This window comes from Staurois parvus, unplaced genomic scaffold, assembly GCF_062004578.1.
Source record: "Staurois parvus isolate SC_StPar_1 unplaced genomic scaffold, SC_StPar_1.0 ptg000635l, whole genome shotgun sequence".
Lineage (NCBI taxonomy): Eukaryota > Metazoa > Chordata > Amphibia > Anura > Ranidae > Staurois > Staurois parvus.
Genome location: NW_028318431.1, coordinates 348,839 through 367,846, shown reverse-complemented (window position 1 = coordinate 367,846; position 19,008 = coordinate 348,839). Strand labels below are relative to the sequence as shown.

Genomic DNA, 19,008 nt, shown 5'->3' with positions numbered 1-19,008 from the left:
ATCCTTTAACTCTACTATAAAAGGTTTACTGTAATACTGTTCTAGTATTACCTTTTTCATTAAAATGCTAATTCAACTTTTTTAACTTTCTAAAACTGTAACCATGCTTGTTCAGGTGATTTGCTGCTCAGTCTTGAAAAAGCTAATTTTATAGTTAATTTTCAAGACTAATAAATGAGTCTACAAACTAAAGGTGAAGCCCCTCAAGGTGTTGAAGGTCTTAAGTATTTCTATAAATGTTCTCTTTTATTCTTTGTCAAAGAAATCCTGTGCCTAGAGAATATGGAAGCTGACATAACCGAACTATCCTTCTGAAATAAAAGTTCCCTGGCTGTAATGCTTACTTTTAAATAATACAGATTCTGTACTAATCAATCCAAATAGCCAGCAAAGAAAACCTAATTAAATTGGTTTAAACACATCTATTTAAAAATTTATCAGAAGCAACAGGGCAGTGCTTGCTTCGGCAGCACAGATACTACAATTTGAACGATAGAGAGAAAATTAGCATGGCCCTTGCGCAAGGACAACACGCAAATTCATGAAGCGTTCCATATAAAAAAAAAAAAGCCACAGTGCCATTAAGACACCACTGCAAAGTGTGATCATTAACTCTAATTTATTTTTAACCTGGGACAATAATTTATACAGTGAGGGTTGGCATACTTTGGCGGAAGCCTAAAGCTCCTTAAATACACAGCATAAGTCTGGAATCTCTCAATACAGCTGAAGACCCACAGTGTGTGTCTGCAACAAATACCAGACATAAAATAAGGAGGATGCCGATGAGTTGGTCTTAAAGTTTATGGTGGCCAAGCTACTAGCAAGTAAAGGATAGAGCCCCAAAATAGAACCAGTGTGTGGTCAGCAGAGGCATCCATTCAATAAAAAGGTGCTTCCAACTGGATTCTTTAAAAAGGTTGGCATTTGTTGGTTGTAAAACAGGTTAAAACTCCCATCACTGCATTGGAAAGTAAAAAGGGCCCTTAGTGACTAAGGGTAAACCAAATCTTAATGCCTAAACACAATTTTGCAACTGTGACGTGTTCGTAAAACTATGCAAATCATCAGTACTGTGTATCCTGGTGGATTATATCCTGTTTTTTGGGGGGCAAATTGGGCTTTCTTTTGGTGGTAAATGGTAACAGATATCTCCTAAAAAAAATTTTATTAACGGAAAACTGGCCCAAAATAGAAAAAATTATATTTTTTTTAAATGTAGTTTTATATTTTAGTTATTATAAATTTTTTGGATTGCAGCAATACCACATATGAGTATGTTATTCATTGTTTGTACCTATAGTAAGGCCCAAAAACAATAGTGCACATTTTGATTATTTTATCCTACCTAAAACACCCTGACACTATCTAACACTGCTACTACTTTTAAAAATGCTTTATTTTTTTTTTAAATCCTGCCCAAAATGTACTGATGATGACCTTTGACCTTTACTTGACCCTAACACTAACCCTGGTACTGACCTAAATCTAACATTGATCTAGGTACTTTTTCTTTATTTTTTCTTTATTCATTTTTTTACTACACACTTTTTTTTTACATTCTCCCAGCTGGAGAGAAAGAAATGATGTTTCTCTCCCCCATTCAGAGAGAAAAAAAAACACAGGGATGGGCTGCACAGTGACTGATCACTGTGATTGCAAATTAGAGGCTATTACAGCGATCAGGTGACCTGGAACCAGGCAACCAGGAGACACTTCGCTATCTGTGCTGGGAGTGCGCTGTGCAGGGGACTCCCAGCACAAACACTGCTACATATACAGTTGTGACCAAAATTATTCAACCCCCACTGAAATTGAGTGTTTTGGCCAGTTTGACATTGCTTTTGATCATTCAGTCATCTTGCTTACATTTACATTAAAGAGGCACTTGTAGGTCAGACAAATATAACATAACAGTTATAATGAAATAACCACAAATGTCTTTTCTGTGCTCACAGCATTATCAGTTTTATTCAACCCCCAAGTGACATTCAATCTTAGTACTTAGTACAGCATCCTTTTACAGTTATAACAGCTTTTAAACGTGAAGCATAGCTTGACACAAGTGTCTTGCAGCGATCTACGGGTATCTTCGCCCATTCTTCATGGGCAAAGGCCTCCAGTTCAGTCACATTCTTAGGCTTGCGCACTGCAACTGCTTTCTTTAAGTCCCACCAGAGGTTCTCAATCGGATTTAAGTCTGGTGACTGCGATGGCCACTCCAAAATGTTCCAGCCTTTCCTCTGCAACCATGCTCTAGTGGACTTGGAGGTATGCTTGGGATCATTGTCCTGTTGAAAGGTCCAACGTCTCCCAAGCCTCAGGTGTGTGACGGACTGCATCACGTTTCCATCCAATATCTCCTGGTACTGAAGAGAATTCATGGTACCTTGCACACGCTGAAGCTTCCCTGTACCTGCAGAAGCAAAACAGCCCCAAAGCATGATTGACCCTCCACCATGCTTCACAGTAGGCAAGGTGTTCTTTTCATCATAGGCCTTGTTCTTCCTCCTCCAAACATAGCGTTGATCCATGGGCCCAAACAGTTCTAATTTTGTTTCATCAGTCCACAGAACACTATCCCACAACTTTTGTGGTTTGTCCACATGGCTTTTGGCATACTGCAGTCGACTCTTCTTATTCTTTGGAGACAGCAAGGGGGTACGCCTGGGAGTTCTGGCACGGAGGCCTTCATTACGCAGTGTGCGTCTTATTGTCTGGGCTGAAACTTCTGTACCCACATCTGACAAATCTTTTCTCAGTTCCTCAGCAGTCACACGGGGACTTCTCTCCACTCTACGCTTCAGGTAGCGCACAGCAGTCGAAGTCAGCATCTTCTTTCTGCCACGACCAGGTAGCGTTTCAACAGTGCCCTTTGCCTTGAATTTGCGAATGATGCTTCCTAAGGTGTCTCTTGGTATGTTTAACATCTTTGCAATCTTCTTATAGCCATTGCCCTTCCTGTGAAGAGAAATCACCTCTTCTCTTGTCTTCCTGGACCATTCTCTTTCCTTCACCATGTTTGTAACCACACCAGTAAATGTCTAGAAGGAGCTGAGTATCACAGTCATTTTAAAGCTGCCTAATTGGTGCTTATTATGCTTGATTGCTGCTCGGTGACATCCACAGGTGTTTTCAATACCTGATGGAAAGCACCTGTATGAACCTCTGTTCTTCAGAGTGGTAGTCTTTAAGGGGTTGAATAATTGTGGCAATGAAGAAACCACATAAGAACCATTTACTACTGTATTACATAAACAATTGATGTCATTTTAGTTGCATTTGGGTAGTTACAACGTCCTTGTAGGATTTGATTCTGAATACAATTCCAAATGTACACTATAGTCCCTAAACCCCTTTACAGCATTGGGGGTTGAATAATTTTGGTCACAACTGTATATACGGCCCCAAAAAAGCCCAATCCTGTAGGGCCACATAAATGCGTATGGTCAGTGCGAAGTGGTCAAGAAGCGTGATGCATGGATGTATATTAAATTATGAATAAAGTTATGGTTTGTACTGTAATATTTATGGGTGATGGTTGTGTGGGTATAATCTCACATCACAGTTTTGCATGATACAGATTGTGATGGTGAAAATTCCTAGTCCAAGAATAGTAGAGGTGTACCATGTGTCTATATACACTATATTTCCAAAAGTATCGAGACGCCCATCTTTACACGCACATGAACTTTAATGGCAGCCCGGTCTTAGTCCGTAGGGTTCAATATTGAGTTGGCCTGCCCTTTGCAGCTATAACAGCTTCAACTCTTCTGGGAAGGCTGTCCACTAGGTTTAGGAGTGTGTCTATGGGAATGTTTGACCACTCTTCCAGAAGCACATTTGTGAGGTCAGGCACTGATGTCAGGCGAAAAGGCCTGGCTTGCAGTCTCCGCTCTAATTCATTCCAAAGATGTTCTATTGGGTTGAGGTCAGGCCTCTGTGCAGGGCAGTCAAGTTTCTCCACCCCAAACTCACTCATCCATGTCTATATGGACCTTGTTTGTGCACTGGTGCGCAGTCATGTTGGAACAGGAAGGGGCCATCCCCAGACTGTTCCACAAAGTTGGGAGTACGAAATTGTCCAAAATGTCTTGGTATACTGACTCCTTATTATTTGTTATTATTATACAGGATTTATATAGTGCCAACAGTTTCCTTAGCGCTTTACAATATAACGGGAGACAATACAGCAACAATACAGTTCAATACAAGAGGGTAAGGAAGGCCCTGCTCCTTGGAGCTTACATTCGAAGAGGGAGGGGCTAGTGGTGCAAAAGGTAATAACTGTGGGTGATGGACTGGTAGGAATAGAAGATTCCATTATTAGCTGAAGGCAGGATAGGCTTCCCTGAAGAGATAGGTTTTCAGAGATCGCCTAAAAGTGAGTAGAGTTGGCAATAGTCTGATAAATTGGGGTATAGAGTTCCAGAGGATGGGGGAGGCTCTGGAGAAGTCCCAGAGACGAGCATGGGAGGAGGGGACAAGGGAGCTAGAGAGTAGGAGGTCGTGTGAGGAGCGGAGAGTACAGTTTGGGTGATATTTGGAGACAAGATTGGTGATGTAATTTGGGGCGGAGTTATAAATGGCTTTATATGTTATTGTTAATGTTTTGAAATTTATTCGTTGGGCAATGGGAAGCCAGTGGAGGGATTGGCAGAGAGGGGTGGCAGATACAGAACGGTTAGTAAGGTGGATGAGTCTGGCAGCAGCATTCATCATAGACTGAAGAGGGGATAGCCTGCGATTAGGTAGGCCAATGAGGGAGTTACAATAGTCATGGCGAGATATAACAAGGGAGTGAATACGTTGCTTTGTAGTTTCAAAGTTTAAGAACGGGCGTATCTTGGAGATGTTGCGCAAGTGACGTCTACAAGATTTGGACAGCGATTGGATTTGGTGCTCAAAGGACAGATGGGAGTCCAGGATTACACCTAGTACCCTGGCATGAGGGGAGGATTGATGGCCTTAAGAGTTTCCTTCACTGGAACTAAGGAGCCAAGCCCAACCCCTGAAAAACAACCCCACACCATAATCCCCCTCCACTAAACTTTACGCTTGGCAAAATGCAGTTAGGAAAATACCATTCTTCTGGCAACTGCCAAACCAAGACACCTCCATCAGATTGCCAAACAGAAGCATGATTCTTCACTCCAGAGAAAATGTCTCCACTGCTGTAGATTCCAGTGGCCGCATGCTTTACACCTCTTTATCCAAAGTTTTGCATTGCACTTGGTGATGTAAGGCTTGTATGCAGCTGCTCGGCCATGGAAACCCATTCCATGAAGCTCTCATAGTGTATATATGTATAGTGTGTGTGTGCATATATATATATATATATATATATATATATTATATACTCTGTGTGTCACCCAGGGCTGGGACAAGAGGTGTGGCTGCCTTGGGTGCAATGGCTTGCTTTAGGAATGGGGGCGCCTTTCTTCTGTTACAAGGAACAGGAGTAGTGACAGTGGCAGTGATTTTGACAGGCGAGTGACATCTTTGTCCTGGCACTAGTGTCACCCTGGATGTTACTTCACTCTACAGTAATTCAATGTATATCTCATAAATATGGTATAGAGTCAGTTTCTAGCTATCTGCACACAGACCCCCTCGTGCCAATCAGACAAGCAGAATTCTTTCCAAAAGTTATATATTTCATATTGACCCATAACCTGTTCTCTTTCAATAATACTTTATTAAAAAGGCACAGGTATTGAGACTACATTTGTACCCAGTTATGCTAATCTAACAATGGGATATCTTGAGTCCAGACTGTTTCATCCTGACTCCTAATTTGCCCAGAATATTATTTTCTATGATTTATTGATGATCTGATACTAATATGGGAAGCAGAATAAGCTGACATACTGCCCTTTATCTTACCATCTCCTATTGGCACATATGTAAGTACTGCCATACACGAGGGTTCTTCAAAACATTTCTGCTCTTTTTTAACTCTTATATATGAAAGTTTTTTGAAGACCCCTTGTAGTTGACTAACTCCTTGTGCTGCTTCTCCATCTCCCAATTTGAGCTCTGCTGTACAAAGTTTGCAGATGCTTATACAAAGTCAAATTCAGTTACTTACACTATACACTGCTTGCATTAAAAATATGTTTAATGATATTTTTTGAATACAGATCTGAATTAATTGTATCTTTTATATCTGCCTGGAGTTCAGGAATAATGTACTGTTATGAGATTGCAGTATGGAACATTTTTTCATACTAGAGAACTATAGTGTAAATGACTAATCACAATAATGGTACATGTGATATCAAATGAGGTCCAAATCAAAGTTATATTTTACAAGAATGACATAAAAAAAAAACACGCCTTTTAAGGAGGTGCATTCATCAGTTTCCAAATAAAAGCAAAGACATCACTACTTACCAATCATAAACATATACTGTATTTACAAAATAGATTTTTGTGCCCCTTGTGTAATGTAAAAACACGACACATGATTTTTGTAACCCATATATTATCCATCTTGAGAAATAAAGTGGGTTTATAATACTGCACAAACATAAAAGAGTAATAGCAATACATTCAACTAGTTGTTATGGTATAGAGACAATAAAAACCATGTTATTTGAAATTATGACAAAGTAATAATGAACTAAAAAGTGCAATGGGAGATTCCACCAAAAAGCCAGGGGTGCGCAGCCCAAAGGAAAGCAACACCTGCTTTACGAAAGCCATGCCTATTAACATATGTTCCTAGACAAGCTGTAAGAAATATCTATCAATACATGCATCTGAAATGTTTCTGAGTTCCTTGAATTTCCTTGTATATGGTAGGACTCTGAAATTTCCATTTCCATCTATAAGTGGCATCACTCTTCAGCTGTGTTTCATTATCTCATGTGGCATCACTCATTAGCTTCTTCCATCACCTTCTTGAGCTTTTTCCACTTTCTTGTGTGACATCACTAATCAGCTTGTTCCAACACATCGTTCTTGTAATTTTAATGAAATGAGTCTCGAATAGAAACATTTTTTTTCTTTTGTTCCCCTTATGATAAATCATTGTGAAATTTTGGAGATTTAAACAATGAGTAGGTCCCATGTGTCCTTTAGCATGTGTACCAGGTGTTCAGAGCACAGAATATGATAAATGCTTTGAAAAGCTTGTCTGACATTTTTTAATAAAAGCTACAAATAAAACCTATATTGAAATAGTCCACTGAAACTTAACACTTTTTGCACTGTATGCATTCATTCATTCTAAAAATTATATACATCAACATATTTTCGCTGTAAAGGACCTAATAAACAAAATAGTTTTTTTTAATATATATATATATTTTAAATTCTTTTAGCAACTTAGACCTTTTAGGTAAGCATGTTGTTAAAGTGGTGGCTAGACCGGGGCACATAAATATTAGAAAAATCTAGATTCAAAAATAAAAGGCATAAACATCAGTTAAATTAAATTCTGTACAATGACATCAAACTTACAAAATCAAATTAATTCTTAGGAATTTTAATATTTTACTTTATCTAGATTAGGACACAGTGTAAAAAGAAGGGGTTCTCCAGCTTTAGCATACTTCCTACTAAATTTGAATTCACACTGTAAATAAACAGGAATATAACACAATGCTTAGATGGTCGTTATCTACATCTCCTGTGAGAAAAACAGGGCTTCTCTTTTCCTGCTGCTTCCATTCCATTGAGTATGTGCAACCACGCAATGCTCTGTTTTTGTAGCCTGTTCCCATACTTATTCTCCAAGTGCATTTTGAATGCTCTATGCCAGTGGTCTCCAAACTGTGGCCGGGGGGCAGATGCGGCCCATTGCTTGCTTTTATCCGGCCCTCGAGGCATTATTCCTTTCACTGTAAGCAACAGCATGGCATAGTTTATTGACAACAATGATGGGGCACTATTCCAGCTATTGAAACCAACAATAGGGCACCATTCCTTTCATTGATACTAATGATGAGGCACTATTCCTCCCATGGATACACAATGATGAGGCACTATTCCTCCCATTGACACCAATGATGGGGCACTATTCCTCCTATTGACAATAATGATGGGGCACTATTTCCCCCATTGATACCAACGATGGGGCACTATTTCTCCCATTGATACCAATGATGGGGCACTATTTCTCCCATTGATACCAATAATGTGACACTATTCCTCCCATTAATACTAACGATGGGGATTTATTTCTCCCATTGCCACCAATGATGGGGCACTATTTCTCCTATTGACACCAATGATGAGGCACTATTTCTCCCATTGATACCAATGATGGGGCACTTTTCCTCCCATTGATAGCAATGATGGGGCACTATTTCTCCCTTTGATACTAATGATGGGGCACTATTCCTTCCATTGATACTAACGATGGGGCGCTATTTCTTCCATTGATACTAATGATGGGGCACTATTCCTTCCATTGATACTAACGATGGGGCACTTTTCCTCCCATTGACACCAAAGATGGGGCACTATTCCTACCCCTAATACCAGTGATGGGGCATTGTTTTCCCCCACTGATGCCAGGACATTTTCTCGCACTGGCCACAGTCCAGCCCCCTTAAAGTTTGAAGGACAGTAAACTAGCTCTTTGTTTAGAAAGTTTGGAGACCCCTGTTCTATGCCATCACTACACTGAAAACTATAAAAGACAAGAAAGGAAATAAAATGAAGGAGCCTTACTGACTACATATCCTTTAGGGACAGTAAATTACAAATGTGTTTGTGTCTGGAATATGTTTTACAGGCAGTGTTGCTAAAGCCTAGAATCCCCTTATATTACTGGTGCAATGTTATATATATATATATATTTTAGCTTGCATGGGTGTAGCTTGAATATAGCACAGAAAAATGCTGAGCTAATAATAGTGTCAGTCACTTTAAACTATTGCAACGTGTTTGGATCCTGAGCTATTTATATATGAAGGAACAGCATTGTCCATCTCCAGGAATGAGGAATACACAGGTGTGAGATGGATGTCTCCTAATCCCATATGGGAGTTACTGTTCGGAGAGTTGATCTCATTGTTGTTGCTCTCACAGTTGCCATTGTGTAGGAAGTATTGCGGTGGTGGAGGGGTTGCTGGAGATGATATCAGATTGATAGGATCCAGATTGAGGCTGTCATCTTTTAGCTCCTCCCATAGATTTCCTGTTGAGTAAAACATAAAGAAATGTTATTTGGGTTTTTAAACTTTTCACATCACCAAGTGACATTTTAAAGTGGTCTAGTCACTTTGTCAGGAAAGACACAGAATGCATTGTCATAAGTGTACTATACTATATGTGTACTGTATTGTTCCTTTTATATGCCCCTCTTAACTTTTACTGCATGAAATGTGCCTTCCTCTAGATAGAAATATTCATTCATCAATATTGATGAGTGTGAACAGCATGCCAATTCAGTACGCATTCTCACTGTGCTTTTGAAGATCATGCGTGGGTGCTGTATGCACTGTAGACCATTGATATGGCTTTAAAAAGCACTCATGCAATTTATTATGCTAATAGTTCTTTCCAAAGCATTATATACAAGCATAAACAGGGATTTCAATCATCTGCCCGGCCTCCATTTATAGATTTTGTTTCATTTATGGAGGAGCTGAGTGGAAAGGGTCTGGCACTTCTGACAGGAGCCTTTGACAGCTCCCACAGTTCTATTAATCCCCTCCACACTAGAAAATTACAGAAATGAGAGGCTTGGAGGGAGGAGTATTTCACCTAACAGAAGAGGCATCTGCACATTTGAGATACCTACTGACTGTAAGTTATGTCCCTTGTGCTGATTATTGGGGGGGGGGGGGGGGGTTGGCCACACTTAGGCTTTAAGAGAGACCATTATAATGATACCTAGAGTAAGTACCACATCCCAATTATTATCAAATTTACACAACGAACTCTATATTGGTAGGACTTTAATGGCACTATCATGAATCTCAACACACAGAATTATTAAAAAAAAGTTTTAGTTTTTTTGTACATTTTATATATACAGATTGGATTAAAAAGACATGCTGAAAGCCTATTTTTTGTCTAGCCCCTATATATCACATATTAAAATCAGTCATCTCCCTGTTCTGGTTTGTAAATCACCAGGTCCAAAACAAAATTGTGCTGATGTCATATTAGACAAAAACATATCTTTCTGATTTCAAAATATAACGGGGGGGGGGGGGGGTGAGAGACTCAATGAGCATACTCAACATGTTTTGTTGAAGAATATTCAGCTTCCGCAGGAATTTATTGGTAGGTGGTTAATCCAAGATATTAAAACAAATACATTATTTATGCAGGTAACATTTACATATGGTCAGAAGATGTTCTCCTTATTATCTAGCTGGAGGACATCCACCCTTATTTTCTCTGGTACACCAGTTTGTATAATTTACAGCTTTCTCAATCGTGGAGGCTCAGCATCATCTTTTTTTTTTTATTTTTATTTTTACTAGTAATGACGGTGATCAGCGATTTATAGCAGGACTGAGGGACTGCAGCGGGCATTCTGACACTGGGGGGGAACTGACTTGGTGTCACTGACATCCCCAGTGACACCAACACAGTGATCAGTACTAATAAAAAGCACTGACACTGTACTAATGGCACTAGGCAGGAAGGAGTTAAAATGTGGGGCGAACAAAGGGTTAACTATGTGCTGTTTTACTAGAGGCTGTGTGTTAGTGCTTCACTGTAATCACACTGCTTTGCATGGCTGTGCTGTGCACAGGCATACAAAGCAGTGCGCATGAGCTGACAGGGAGGAAAACTGTTTTGTTTACTAACAGTTCAACCCCACCTCAGAGATGCTCGGCAATCACCGGGCGTCGGCGGGTAATCACCTTCTGGGACCCGGTAATTGACAGCCGCGACTGCAAATGGTGGTGCGGGTAGGACTACCTGGAAATATATACGTATATTATATATATATACGTGATTTTGCGCACCCGTGCTGCCCTATAGCAGTACTTCTGCTATAGAGCGGACGGAAAGCGGTTAAATCAAATAATTATGTTTACGTGCTTCAAAACAAATGTGCAAAGTGTTATAGTTTGTTTTCTGTGGCAAGCAGGCACAGCCAAAGTAAACAAGCCTATCCTTTGCCAGCGTTGTGCAAAGAAAGACCCTTGCTCTCTGTGTGGAAGCCATAGCTTCTCTGCAGAAGTCCAACCAGCTGATATAGTTCTATAGTTCTGCAAATCAGCAAAGCTCATGTTCCTGGCTGATTGGAGAGCTCAGAGAGTGTGTCAGACTTCTTCAGAGTTACCACTGTTTCAACAATTAGATTAAGGATACGTTTCTGCACCATACTGGAAGGGAACAGGGTTTTCTATTTAGGTTGTTGCTGCTTTCTAATGAAAAAAAAAGGTATGATTTTGCACTCATTCTGTTTTAATGAGCCTTTACCATATTTAGCTGATTTAACCAGTTATCAAATGCCTGAAATGTACTGCGGACAGGCGGCTGCTGTAGGCACCTGCTTACCAGTAACGTCGCTGGTTACCAGTTTTCAGGCATGCGCAAGTGCACTACCCGACCGGCACCTGCTGTGACTGTACACAGCAGGATTCTGTCAGCAAGTCCCGGCCAATGATTCAGTCGGGGTCTGCTGACCAGCTGTATACAATCACAGCCCAAAGCTCTGTATTGACCATCAACACAGAGCTCTGTACAGAGTTCTGTGTTTCTCATCCCTAAAAAGCAGGGGTGCGAAACTTAGAGATCTCCTAGTAAAAGCAACACACTTCACACACATAGTTAGTTATATGTTTAACCCCTTGATTGCCCTAGATGCTAACCCCTTCCCAGGCAGTGTCATTAGTACAGTGATAGTGTATAGTATTACCACTGATCACTGTATTAATGTCACTGGTGATGTCAGTGGCAGTTATTCAATTGCCCCCAGTGTCATTTAGTGTCAGATTGCCTGCTGCAATATTGCAGTCCCATAATAATTCGCTGATCACCAAAATTATATTTAAAAAAAAAAAGAAAATTCTAGTATATATACACCATAGTTTGTAGGCGCTACAACTTTCAAGCAAACCAATCAATATGCACCTATAGGGATATTTTTTTTTTTATCAAAGACATGTAGCAGAAAACATTTTGGCCAAAATTTATAAGAAATGTGATTTTTAAATTTTTTTATTGGATATGTTTTATAATAGAAAGTAAAAAAATAGTGCAGTGCGAAGTGGTTAAACTGAAAGTTCAGTTGGGCTTTGAAAGCTCTAAAAACACTGAAAATAATATAGGGCACTTTCAACTCTCTGCACAGCCTCTCTAACATTGCAAACAATTTTCAAAAGGAACTAGCAACGATTGGCCTCTGCATGGCTGCCCACCACATAGAAGAAACAAGCAATAGAAGAAACAACCACAGACCATGTATATGCTGTATTAAGATGCATAAGCAACTGTAGAAAGTTACCAAGCATATAGCATACTTATCTTGTATTAGCACATAGCCCTATTGTAGCCATATCTACATCAAGAAATTTCACATTTGGCACACACCTAATAGCAACCTCTGACCTAGGTGGCTAGAATACCTGTAGCATTATAAAAAACATATGTGCTACATAAGAAGTTTTTTTCATTCTCCTAATAAAAGCAGTAAATAACAGTAATTAGATCATACCTTGAAGTTCAAAGTCGGTAAGTGACGGATTGAGAGCATCAATGTCAGTGCTCAGCTCCCCTTCTATCAGGTGGTCGTGCATGGTCCTGGTTGGGGAATGCTCTGTTATCATCTTCATATTGTGAAGAGGTGGGGTATGGGCAGGTATTGGAGAGTCCTGAGGATTAAGGGGTTGTGTATTGATTTCATCTTGGTTATCTGCTGAAGAAAAATGGTTCTGAGCCAAGCCATGGGGCTGCTGAATCATTGCTGGTGAAATCTGAGGGTAGCCATGTGGTAGTGAATTATAGCATGGTGGCTGCTTTTTGCCATGCATAGATTCAGACACATCATGCATGGGCTGTAGGGACAAAGAAGAGGAAATGTTTTGTTCATGCATGGTCAGCTGCATTGATGCAGATGTATTCATTAGACCCGAAGCACTGCAAGCTAACAAGGTGGACCTGAGCTTCTCTGTTCTCTCTCCTATCAGCTTGTCAAGGTCCTCTGAGGAGAAAAAGAAAGTAAATAAATTAATTTGTAAAAGCCTATATTGTTCAGTGGCAGACAAAGACTTAAAAAATACAATACAAGATTTTTTTGTCCTGGCCTGCAGCTAGGGTTAATGGCATACCCTCAATGTGCACCGCCTGAGGATTAAGGTCAGCAGAGGCTGCCTATGGTCTCTGCAACTCCCCCCCCCCCCAACTGCAACCATACTCTAAGGGGGGATCCTGATGTAAAGAGAACTCTGATGTAAAGTGGACTGTCATGGCAACTTTGATATAAGGGGTTCTTTGAAGGGAACTGATGTGAAACGGACGCTGATGGAGATCCAGATATAAAAGAGAATCTAATATAGAGACCCTGATGTAAGGGGGTTGGGGGGGGGGGACTCTGATAGACATTTTTTGGCCCACCAATAATGTGTAAAGTATACAATGTGGCCCTCGTAATGAAAAGTTTGGTGACCCCTGCTCTAGTCCCTCTACAGAGCGTTCCACACACGATGCTCCATGAAGTTTCTCCTTCTCTATTTGTGCTTCTTTGTAGTCCCTGGTTTAATTTATAAATCAAACATAAAGCTGACATACAGTCACTGTTATCCTTTGGAACAATATATTTGGTGTGTGGTTTCTTCAATGAATGGCTATTTTCAAGTTTGAATGGTATGATACTAAGACTAGTTTGCATACCTGGTTTAGCCATGCTTTTCCTCACGGTAACAGGGTCCTTCCTCTTCCACTTTTGCAGTTCTTCTTGCATCTTGTCAATCTTGGCTGGATTCAGCGCCCATAAACATCCTTTTCGGGAAGAACTTCCGGATTTATTTTCAACTTTTTCAAAGCACTTGTTGAGAGACAGGTTGTGACGCACAGAATTCTTCCACCCATCTGGAGCAGTCTAGAAACACAGGAGGTGTTTGTTAGATTTCTATTTATTTTACAGCACCCAAAACCAAAACAATAACATACCTAGAAATCAAAACGCAGACTACATCAACAAATATACTGTGTATTATTCCACAGCATCATTTATTTGTACAATGGTATTTGCATAAACGTAGGCACTCCTACAACTCCCGCAATTTCTTGTGTCAAACCTGGCTAACTGATTGTTGCTCCAAGCAGCTTCAAAATAGGTCATATATTACTTGTCATTTCTCTTTCCCAAGGACAGGAGTACCAGCTCATGCCTTTTCCCCAAATATTGAATTAGCCTTTCAGCTGTTGCTACCAACTACAATATTACATAGCTTTGCCAAGAAGGCTGGGTGACTCATAAATTAGACACTGGAGACACTTATGATTTAAAACAGGGGTCTCCAAAGTTCCTAAACAAAGGGCCAGTTTAGTGTCTTTAAGACTTTGAGGGGGCCAGACTGTGCCAAGTGAAAGTACAAAATGCCCTGGCTTCAATAGGAGTAAACGATGGCCCATCATTGGCATTAGTGGGAGGAATATTGCCCTATTGTTGGGACCAGGGGAAGGAATAGTGCCCCATTGTTGGTGTCAATTAGAAGAATAGTGCCCTGCCATTGGTGTCATTGGCAGGATTAGTGTCCCATTGTTGGGGTCATTGGTACGAATAGTGCCTTATTGTTGGTATCAGTGACAGGGATTATTCCCTGTTGTTGATGTCAGTGGTAGGAATAGTGCCCAAAAGGCCAGATAGAAGTAAGCAAAGGGTCACATCCAAGCCTCAGTTTGGAAAACTCTGATTTAAAGGATAAGTTCACCTTTAGACAAAAATAATAAATGTGCAAGTTAAAAAAAAGTTGAATTAGCATTTTAATGCAAAAGGTAATACTAGAACAGTATTACAGTAAACATTTTATAGTAGAGTTAAAGGATAAGTTCACCTTTTAGACAAAAATAATAAAATAAAAAATGTGCATTTATTATTTTTGTCTACAGGAGCCTGGAAAACATTGCACCAGCAATCAATAGATCACTGATGCCATGTAGGTCTCCTGCAGACCTGTCAGAATATCTGCTTGCCATACAGAATGTACGAGGAAGAAGATATTTTGACAGGAAGCTTCAATGAACTACCACGGCGCTCCACATTGCCATGGTAGTTAATTAAAGACTACAAGACGACAGCCGCTAAGACTGTTGGGACTTGCAGTTCATTCATTCATTCACAGAAGTCCATGAATGAATGATGCGACATGTAGGTGGAGCCCCGCACAGACGCACTGTTTTCAAATTTGACAGATAGTACGGGGAGCAGTCTCCCCGTACTATCTGTCAGAGGGAGGAGGGAGACGACTGTGGCTATGGGAACATGTTATATGTTTCACCCTAAAAATGGGTGGAACATATAACATGTTCCTAAAGGTGAACTTATGATTCAAGCCCAACTCCAACCAAAACTTTTTTTTAAGTTTTGCAAAGGGTAAAAGTCTCTGTCTACTTTTTATTGCCATCCACTTCCCCATATGGGAGATTTTCCTCAATTCCTGTCTTTCATGTGAAGTGAAAGCTGCAAATACCAGAGTAAGCAATGGCTCTGAAACTAAGGTGGAGGTGGAGAGGAGGCTTATGAGAAGAGTGGAAGGCGTATAAAAAAATCACCTCTATGTAAACAATGCAATAATAACTCAAAAGATATACTATACTAAACTGAACGAACGATATTGGCTGCCATTACTGTCATCTATTTTTTAAAATAATTTTTCTCCCTAACTGTCATAGTGATCACATGGCTTCAGTAGTTTATGATTCTTTGACTTTGCTTGCTGCTGTACCAGGTCAGTGAATATTAAAATCAGAGGCAGCCAGGCACTTAGCATTCTCAGAAGGAAGTATGCAGCGGCAGCCTCTGTATTTCTCATAGTGCATGTTTGCTTTGAAAGTATGGCAGATTTCAGAATGATCATTATGAAGCAAGGACATCAACCAAATTTTTTGTGTGACTACCCCTTATGTCAGGGCTTCTCACACAGGACATTACCAATTAGGCTTATTTCCTTACCTCGCTAATTATTATTGTGAAATCAAGATAAGACAAAATGCACTTTCCACTCACCCTGCCCACAAACAGATTCTTGTCACTCAGGAAGATGTCAAGCGCCATGTGTCACTTTTATTGTTGTGTCTGTGTCTCTCTGCATAATCACACAAATATTCAGCCTTCTGTCAAGTCGTTCCCACCCCAGATAATTACATTGAATTTCCATTTGTAGCACTGGATTGTTAAACACCAAGAGAGCCTAGGATTTTCAGCACAGACAGTTAATTGCACTTAGAAATAAAGTAAAGGCCATCCTGTCTCATTTTTTCCTGAGGAAATCTAGGTATGAGTATTTTATACAGTTACATTGGTCCAACTTGGATCAATGTAACTGTATATAGCTTATCTGGAAAATACCCCTGAAAAATGGAAGTCCCTGAAGTAGACACCACTACTCCAGATATCTCCATGTGCTTCCAGGTTCCGTGTTGAGTGGATGCCCTGCTGCATTCTGAACAAAGGAGTGCCACTGAGAGAATGCTTTACCTTTTTCAAATGAATTCTCTCCACCTTGTTCAATCAGAGAACTCATTGCATTTATTCAGAAAAAGCCAAACATTCCCTGAATGATGCCTGTACTGAGTGGCCAAGCTCCTGAGTTCACAATGCAGTAGAGCTGCTGCTTGGCAAGGAAACTGGAAGCAAGCGGAGATCATTTGAGTAGTGGTGTCTACTTCAGGCATTTTAAGCTTCCAAGGGCATCAGCTATGTATGGTATACACATAGTAAATTGGTCCAAGTTGAACCATTGTAACTATGTATAAAATATTCATACCTGAAGACATCTTTAATATGTAAACCTTTCAAGACCAGTAATCATTGTAGTTTATATGCCATGTTTGGTACCTTGAATATTAACTTGACAATAACTGTGTGAGATATACTATATATTTCTTGTGCAGGATTCTATGTTCGTTACCTTCTTTCAGGTCGCTGTTTGCTTCTGATCATACATTTTTTTTATAATTTATTATTCCTGTACGATTACTGTACACAGCGAAAATTGGATGTTGTACGATAAAAATTTTCTAGCTTGCACCTTCTTTTTTTTCAGTCTGAACAGTCGTAATTGGCTTTCAAAAGCACTATATTAACTGTCAAATAATTGATCGATCATTTCTTGTATGGAATTTTTTTTTCCAATTTTCTTATAGTGTGCACCCTGCTTTACTGTTTTCCTCATTATATCCAATAACAAACATTTCCTCCAATAGACTTGCTTTTACTGTGGCTAATCTTACTTATATCACCTTCTCTTTCTGACTATGCTTTACTCAACATCTGCTGAAGGAATACAAAATATCTAGGGTTAATGTGAAATACTATTGCAGTGTAGGGAATAGCCTATGAGAGTTAAAGAATTTTTGAAGTTCTAGTCACTGCATATATACTGTAAGTATTTCCTATGTTCAGCCTGCAATGTGGGTGTCGCGGCAGGTGGAACATTCCTCCATGTTTCCCATTAATTCATTGGTCACCAAGTCTGGGTCGCATAAGAGGATTGCCCCTGTCGTGGGTTCTTCTGGGCTACACTAGGTACCTGTCACAGGTTCACTCTACTTTACACATGGGGTATCTTTACTCTGTGCCATTTTCATCAATGCCCCAGGACAAGGCTGTGAAAGAATACTCAACCCTAAAGTGGGCATCCACTCTTAGAGATGAACATATACTATGTACAGTTGCACAACAACTGTGCTGCTCCAGTTAACTCTCAGGCTCCCATACATATGCACACTCTGTTGACTTGCAATTAGGAGGGACATGCTTAGTCTTGTCCACATCCACCTGTGCAATGTTTTCCACTATCTCTCCAGTAGCAGAATGGGGCCTCACCCTTCACCTAGCATGGACTCCGTATGTGCACTTCCTTAGATTTTGATCTTCCGTACCTCTGTAAAGGATGGGGACCTCAGCAGTGCTGATCCATTCCCATTGCTATGGGAGACAGATCACTGTAAGAAGCAGTGCCAAAAACATCTTGCTCACTGCTGGAGGCCATCCCACCTGCAACAGGTACATGCCAATGACAGGCTGCTTGACTGACTGTTAGCTTCTGTTACCCTTGGCAACCATCTGCTATACTGCACCAGCATGACTCTTTAAGTGCTGTCTTCATACCCCAATGTGCCTAATGACCCAAACCTGTGAACTAAGTGTATAATGTGCTGGTTACTTGCACTGCACTCCTTTAAGGACTTAAGACCAAGGGGAAAACAAAGATTTAATGCTTTACTTAAGAGTCCACATGCACAGGAAAAGTTCTTCCCTACATCCCTAAACCCTAACTCAGGCTTGTGTGCTGCCCCAACATACCTGCAAAAGGTTAAGTTCATCAGTGGAAAGTCAATTGGTATCGACAGAGTCTATCAGCTGGTGTCTTCAGGGTGAACCCCAGTCTCCGGTGGTTTCCTACATTATGATGTGTTCCGAGATGACAGAATGGTGTAATTCCATTCTCTTTAAAGCTAAGGATTCAAGGCAGGAGCCCTGGGCTCCAGGTCACTGTCTCTTTTTTATCCCCAGGATCAGAGGGTTGCAACTAAACAGCCCACCAAACAGCCTTCCTGCCTAGGGCAGCACCTATCTAGCTGGATTTCAACCTGCTTACAAGCCAGTGGGCTATATGAAAAAAAAAACCTAACAAATGTTTCCATCCACACAAATAAGGTGGATGGAGAATCCCCCACCTGCCAAGACATTATATTCTGACAGCATCACACACCTCTGTCAGAATTCACTAATTACTGGCTGCAGTTGATTGGCTACAGCTGCTGACCGTGCAACCATCTTCCAACAAGCCTGTTCCTGAGATGATCATTAGATTAGCTTATTATGAATGGGAATGGCCATAGATGGATCAAAAATTAGCT

The 19,008-nt window shown here is 40.3% G+C and overlaps 1 protein-coding gene and 1 non-coding gene across 2 annotated transcripts in view; one reads left to right on the top strand and one right to left on the bottom strand.

The window, feature by feature from the left end:
- The first annotated feature begins 454 nt into the window (after window positions 1–454).
- LOC149449157 (U6 spliceosomal RNA) lies at window positions 455–561 on the top strand. The gene has a single exon (XR_016315446.1). It is a non-coding gene; the product is annotated as a U6 spliceosomal RNA (small nuclear RNA).
- A 5,909-nt stretch (window positions 562–6,470) lies between these two features.
- Window positions 6,471–19,008, bottom strand: part of FOXN1 (forkhead box N1) — a 126,509-nt gene continuing 113,971 nt past the window's right edge. The window contains exons 8-10 of the mRNA XM_089693613.1: window positions 13,813–14,020; window positions 12,638–13,123; window positions 6,471–9,151 (exon numbers count right to left, since the gene is read on the bottom strand). Coding sequence (XP_089549739.1) covers window positions 8,880–9,151; window positions 12,638–13,123; window positions 13,813–14,020 — 966 coding nt within the window. The 3' untranslated portion in view covers window positions 6,471–8,879. The remainder of the gene's footprint in view (window positions 9,152–12,637; window positions 13,124–13,812; window positions 14,021–19,008) is intronic.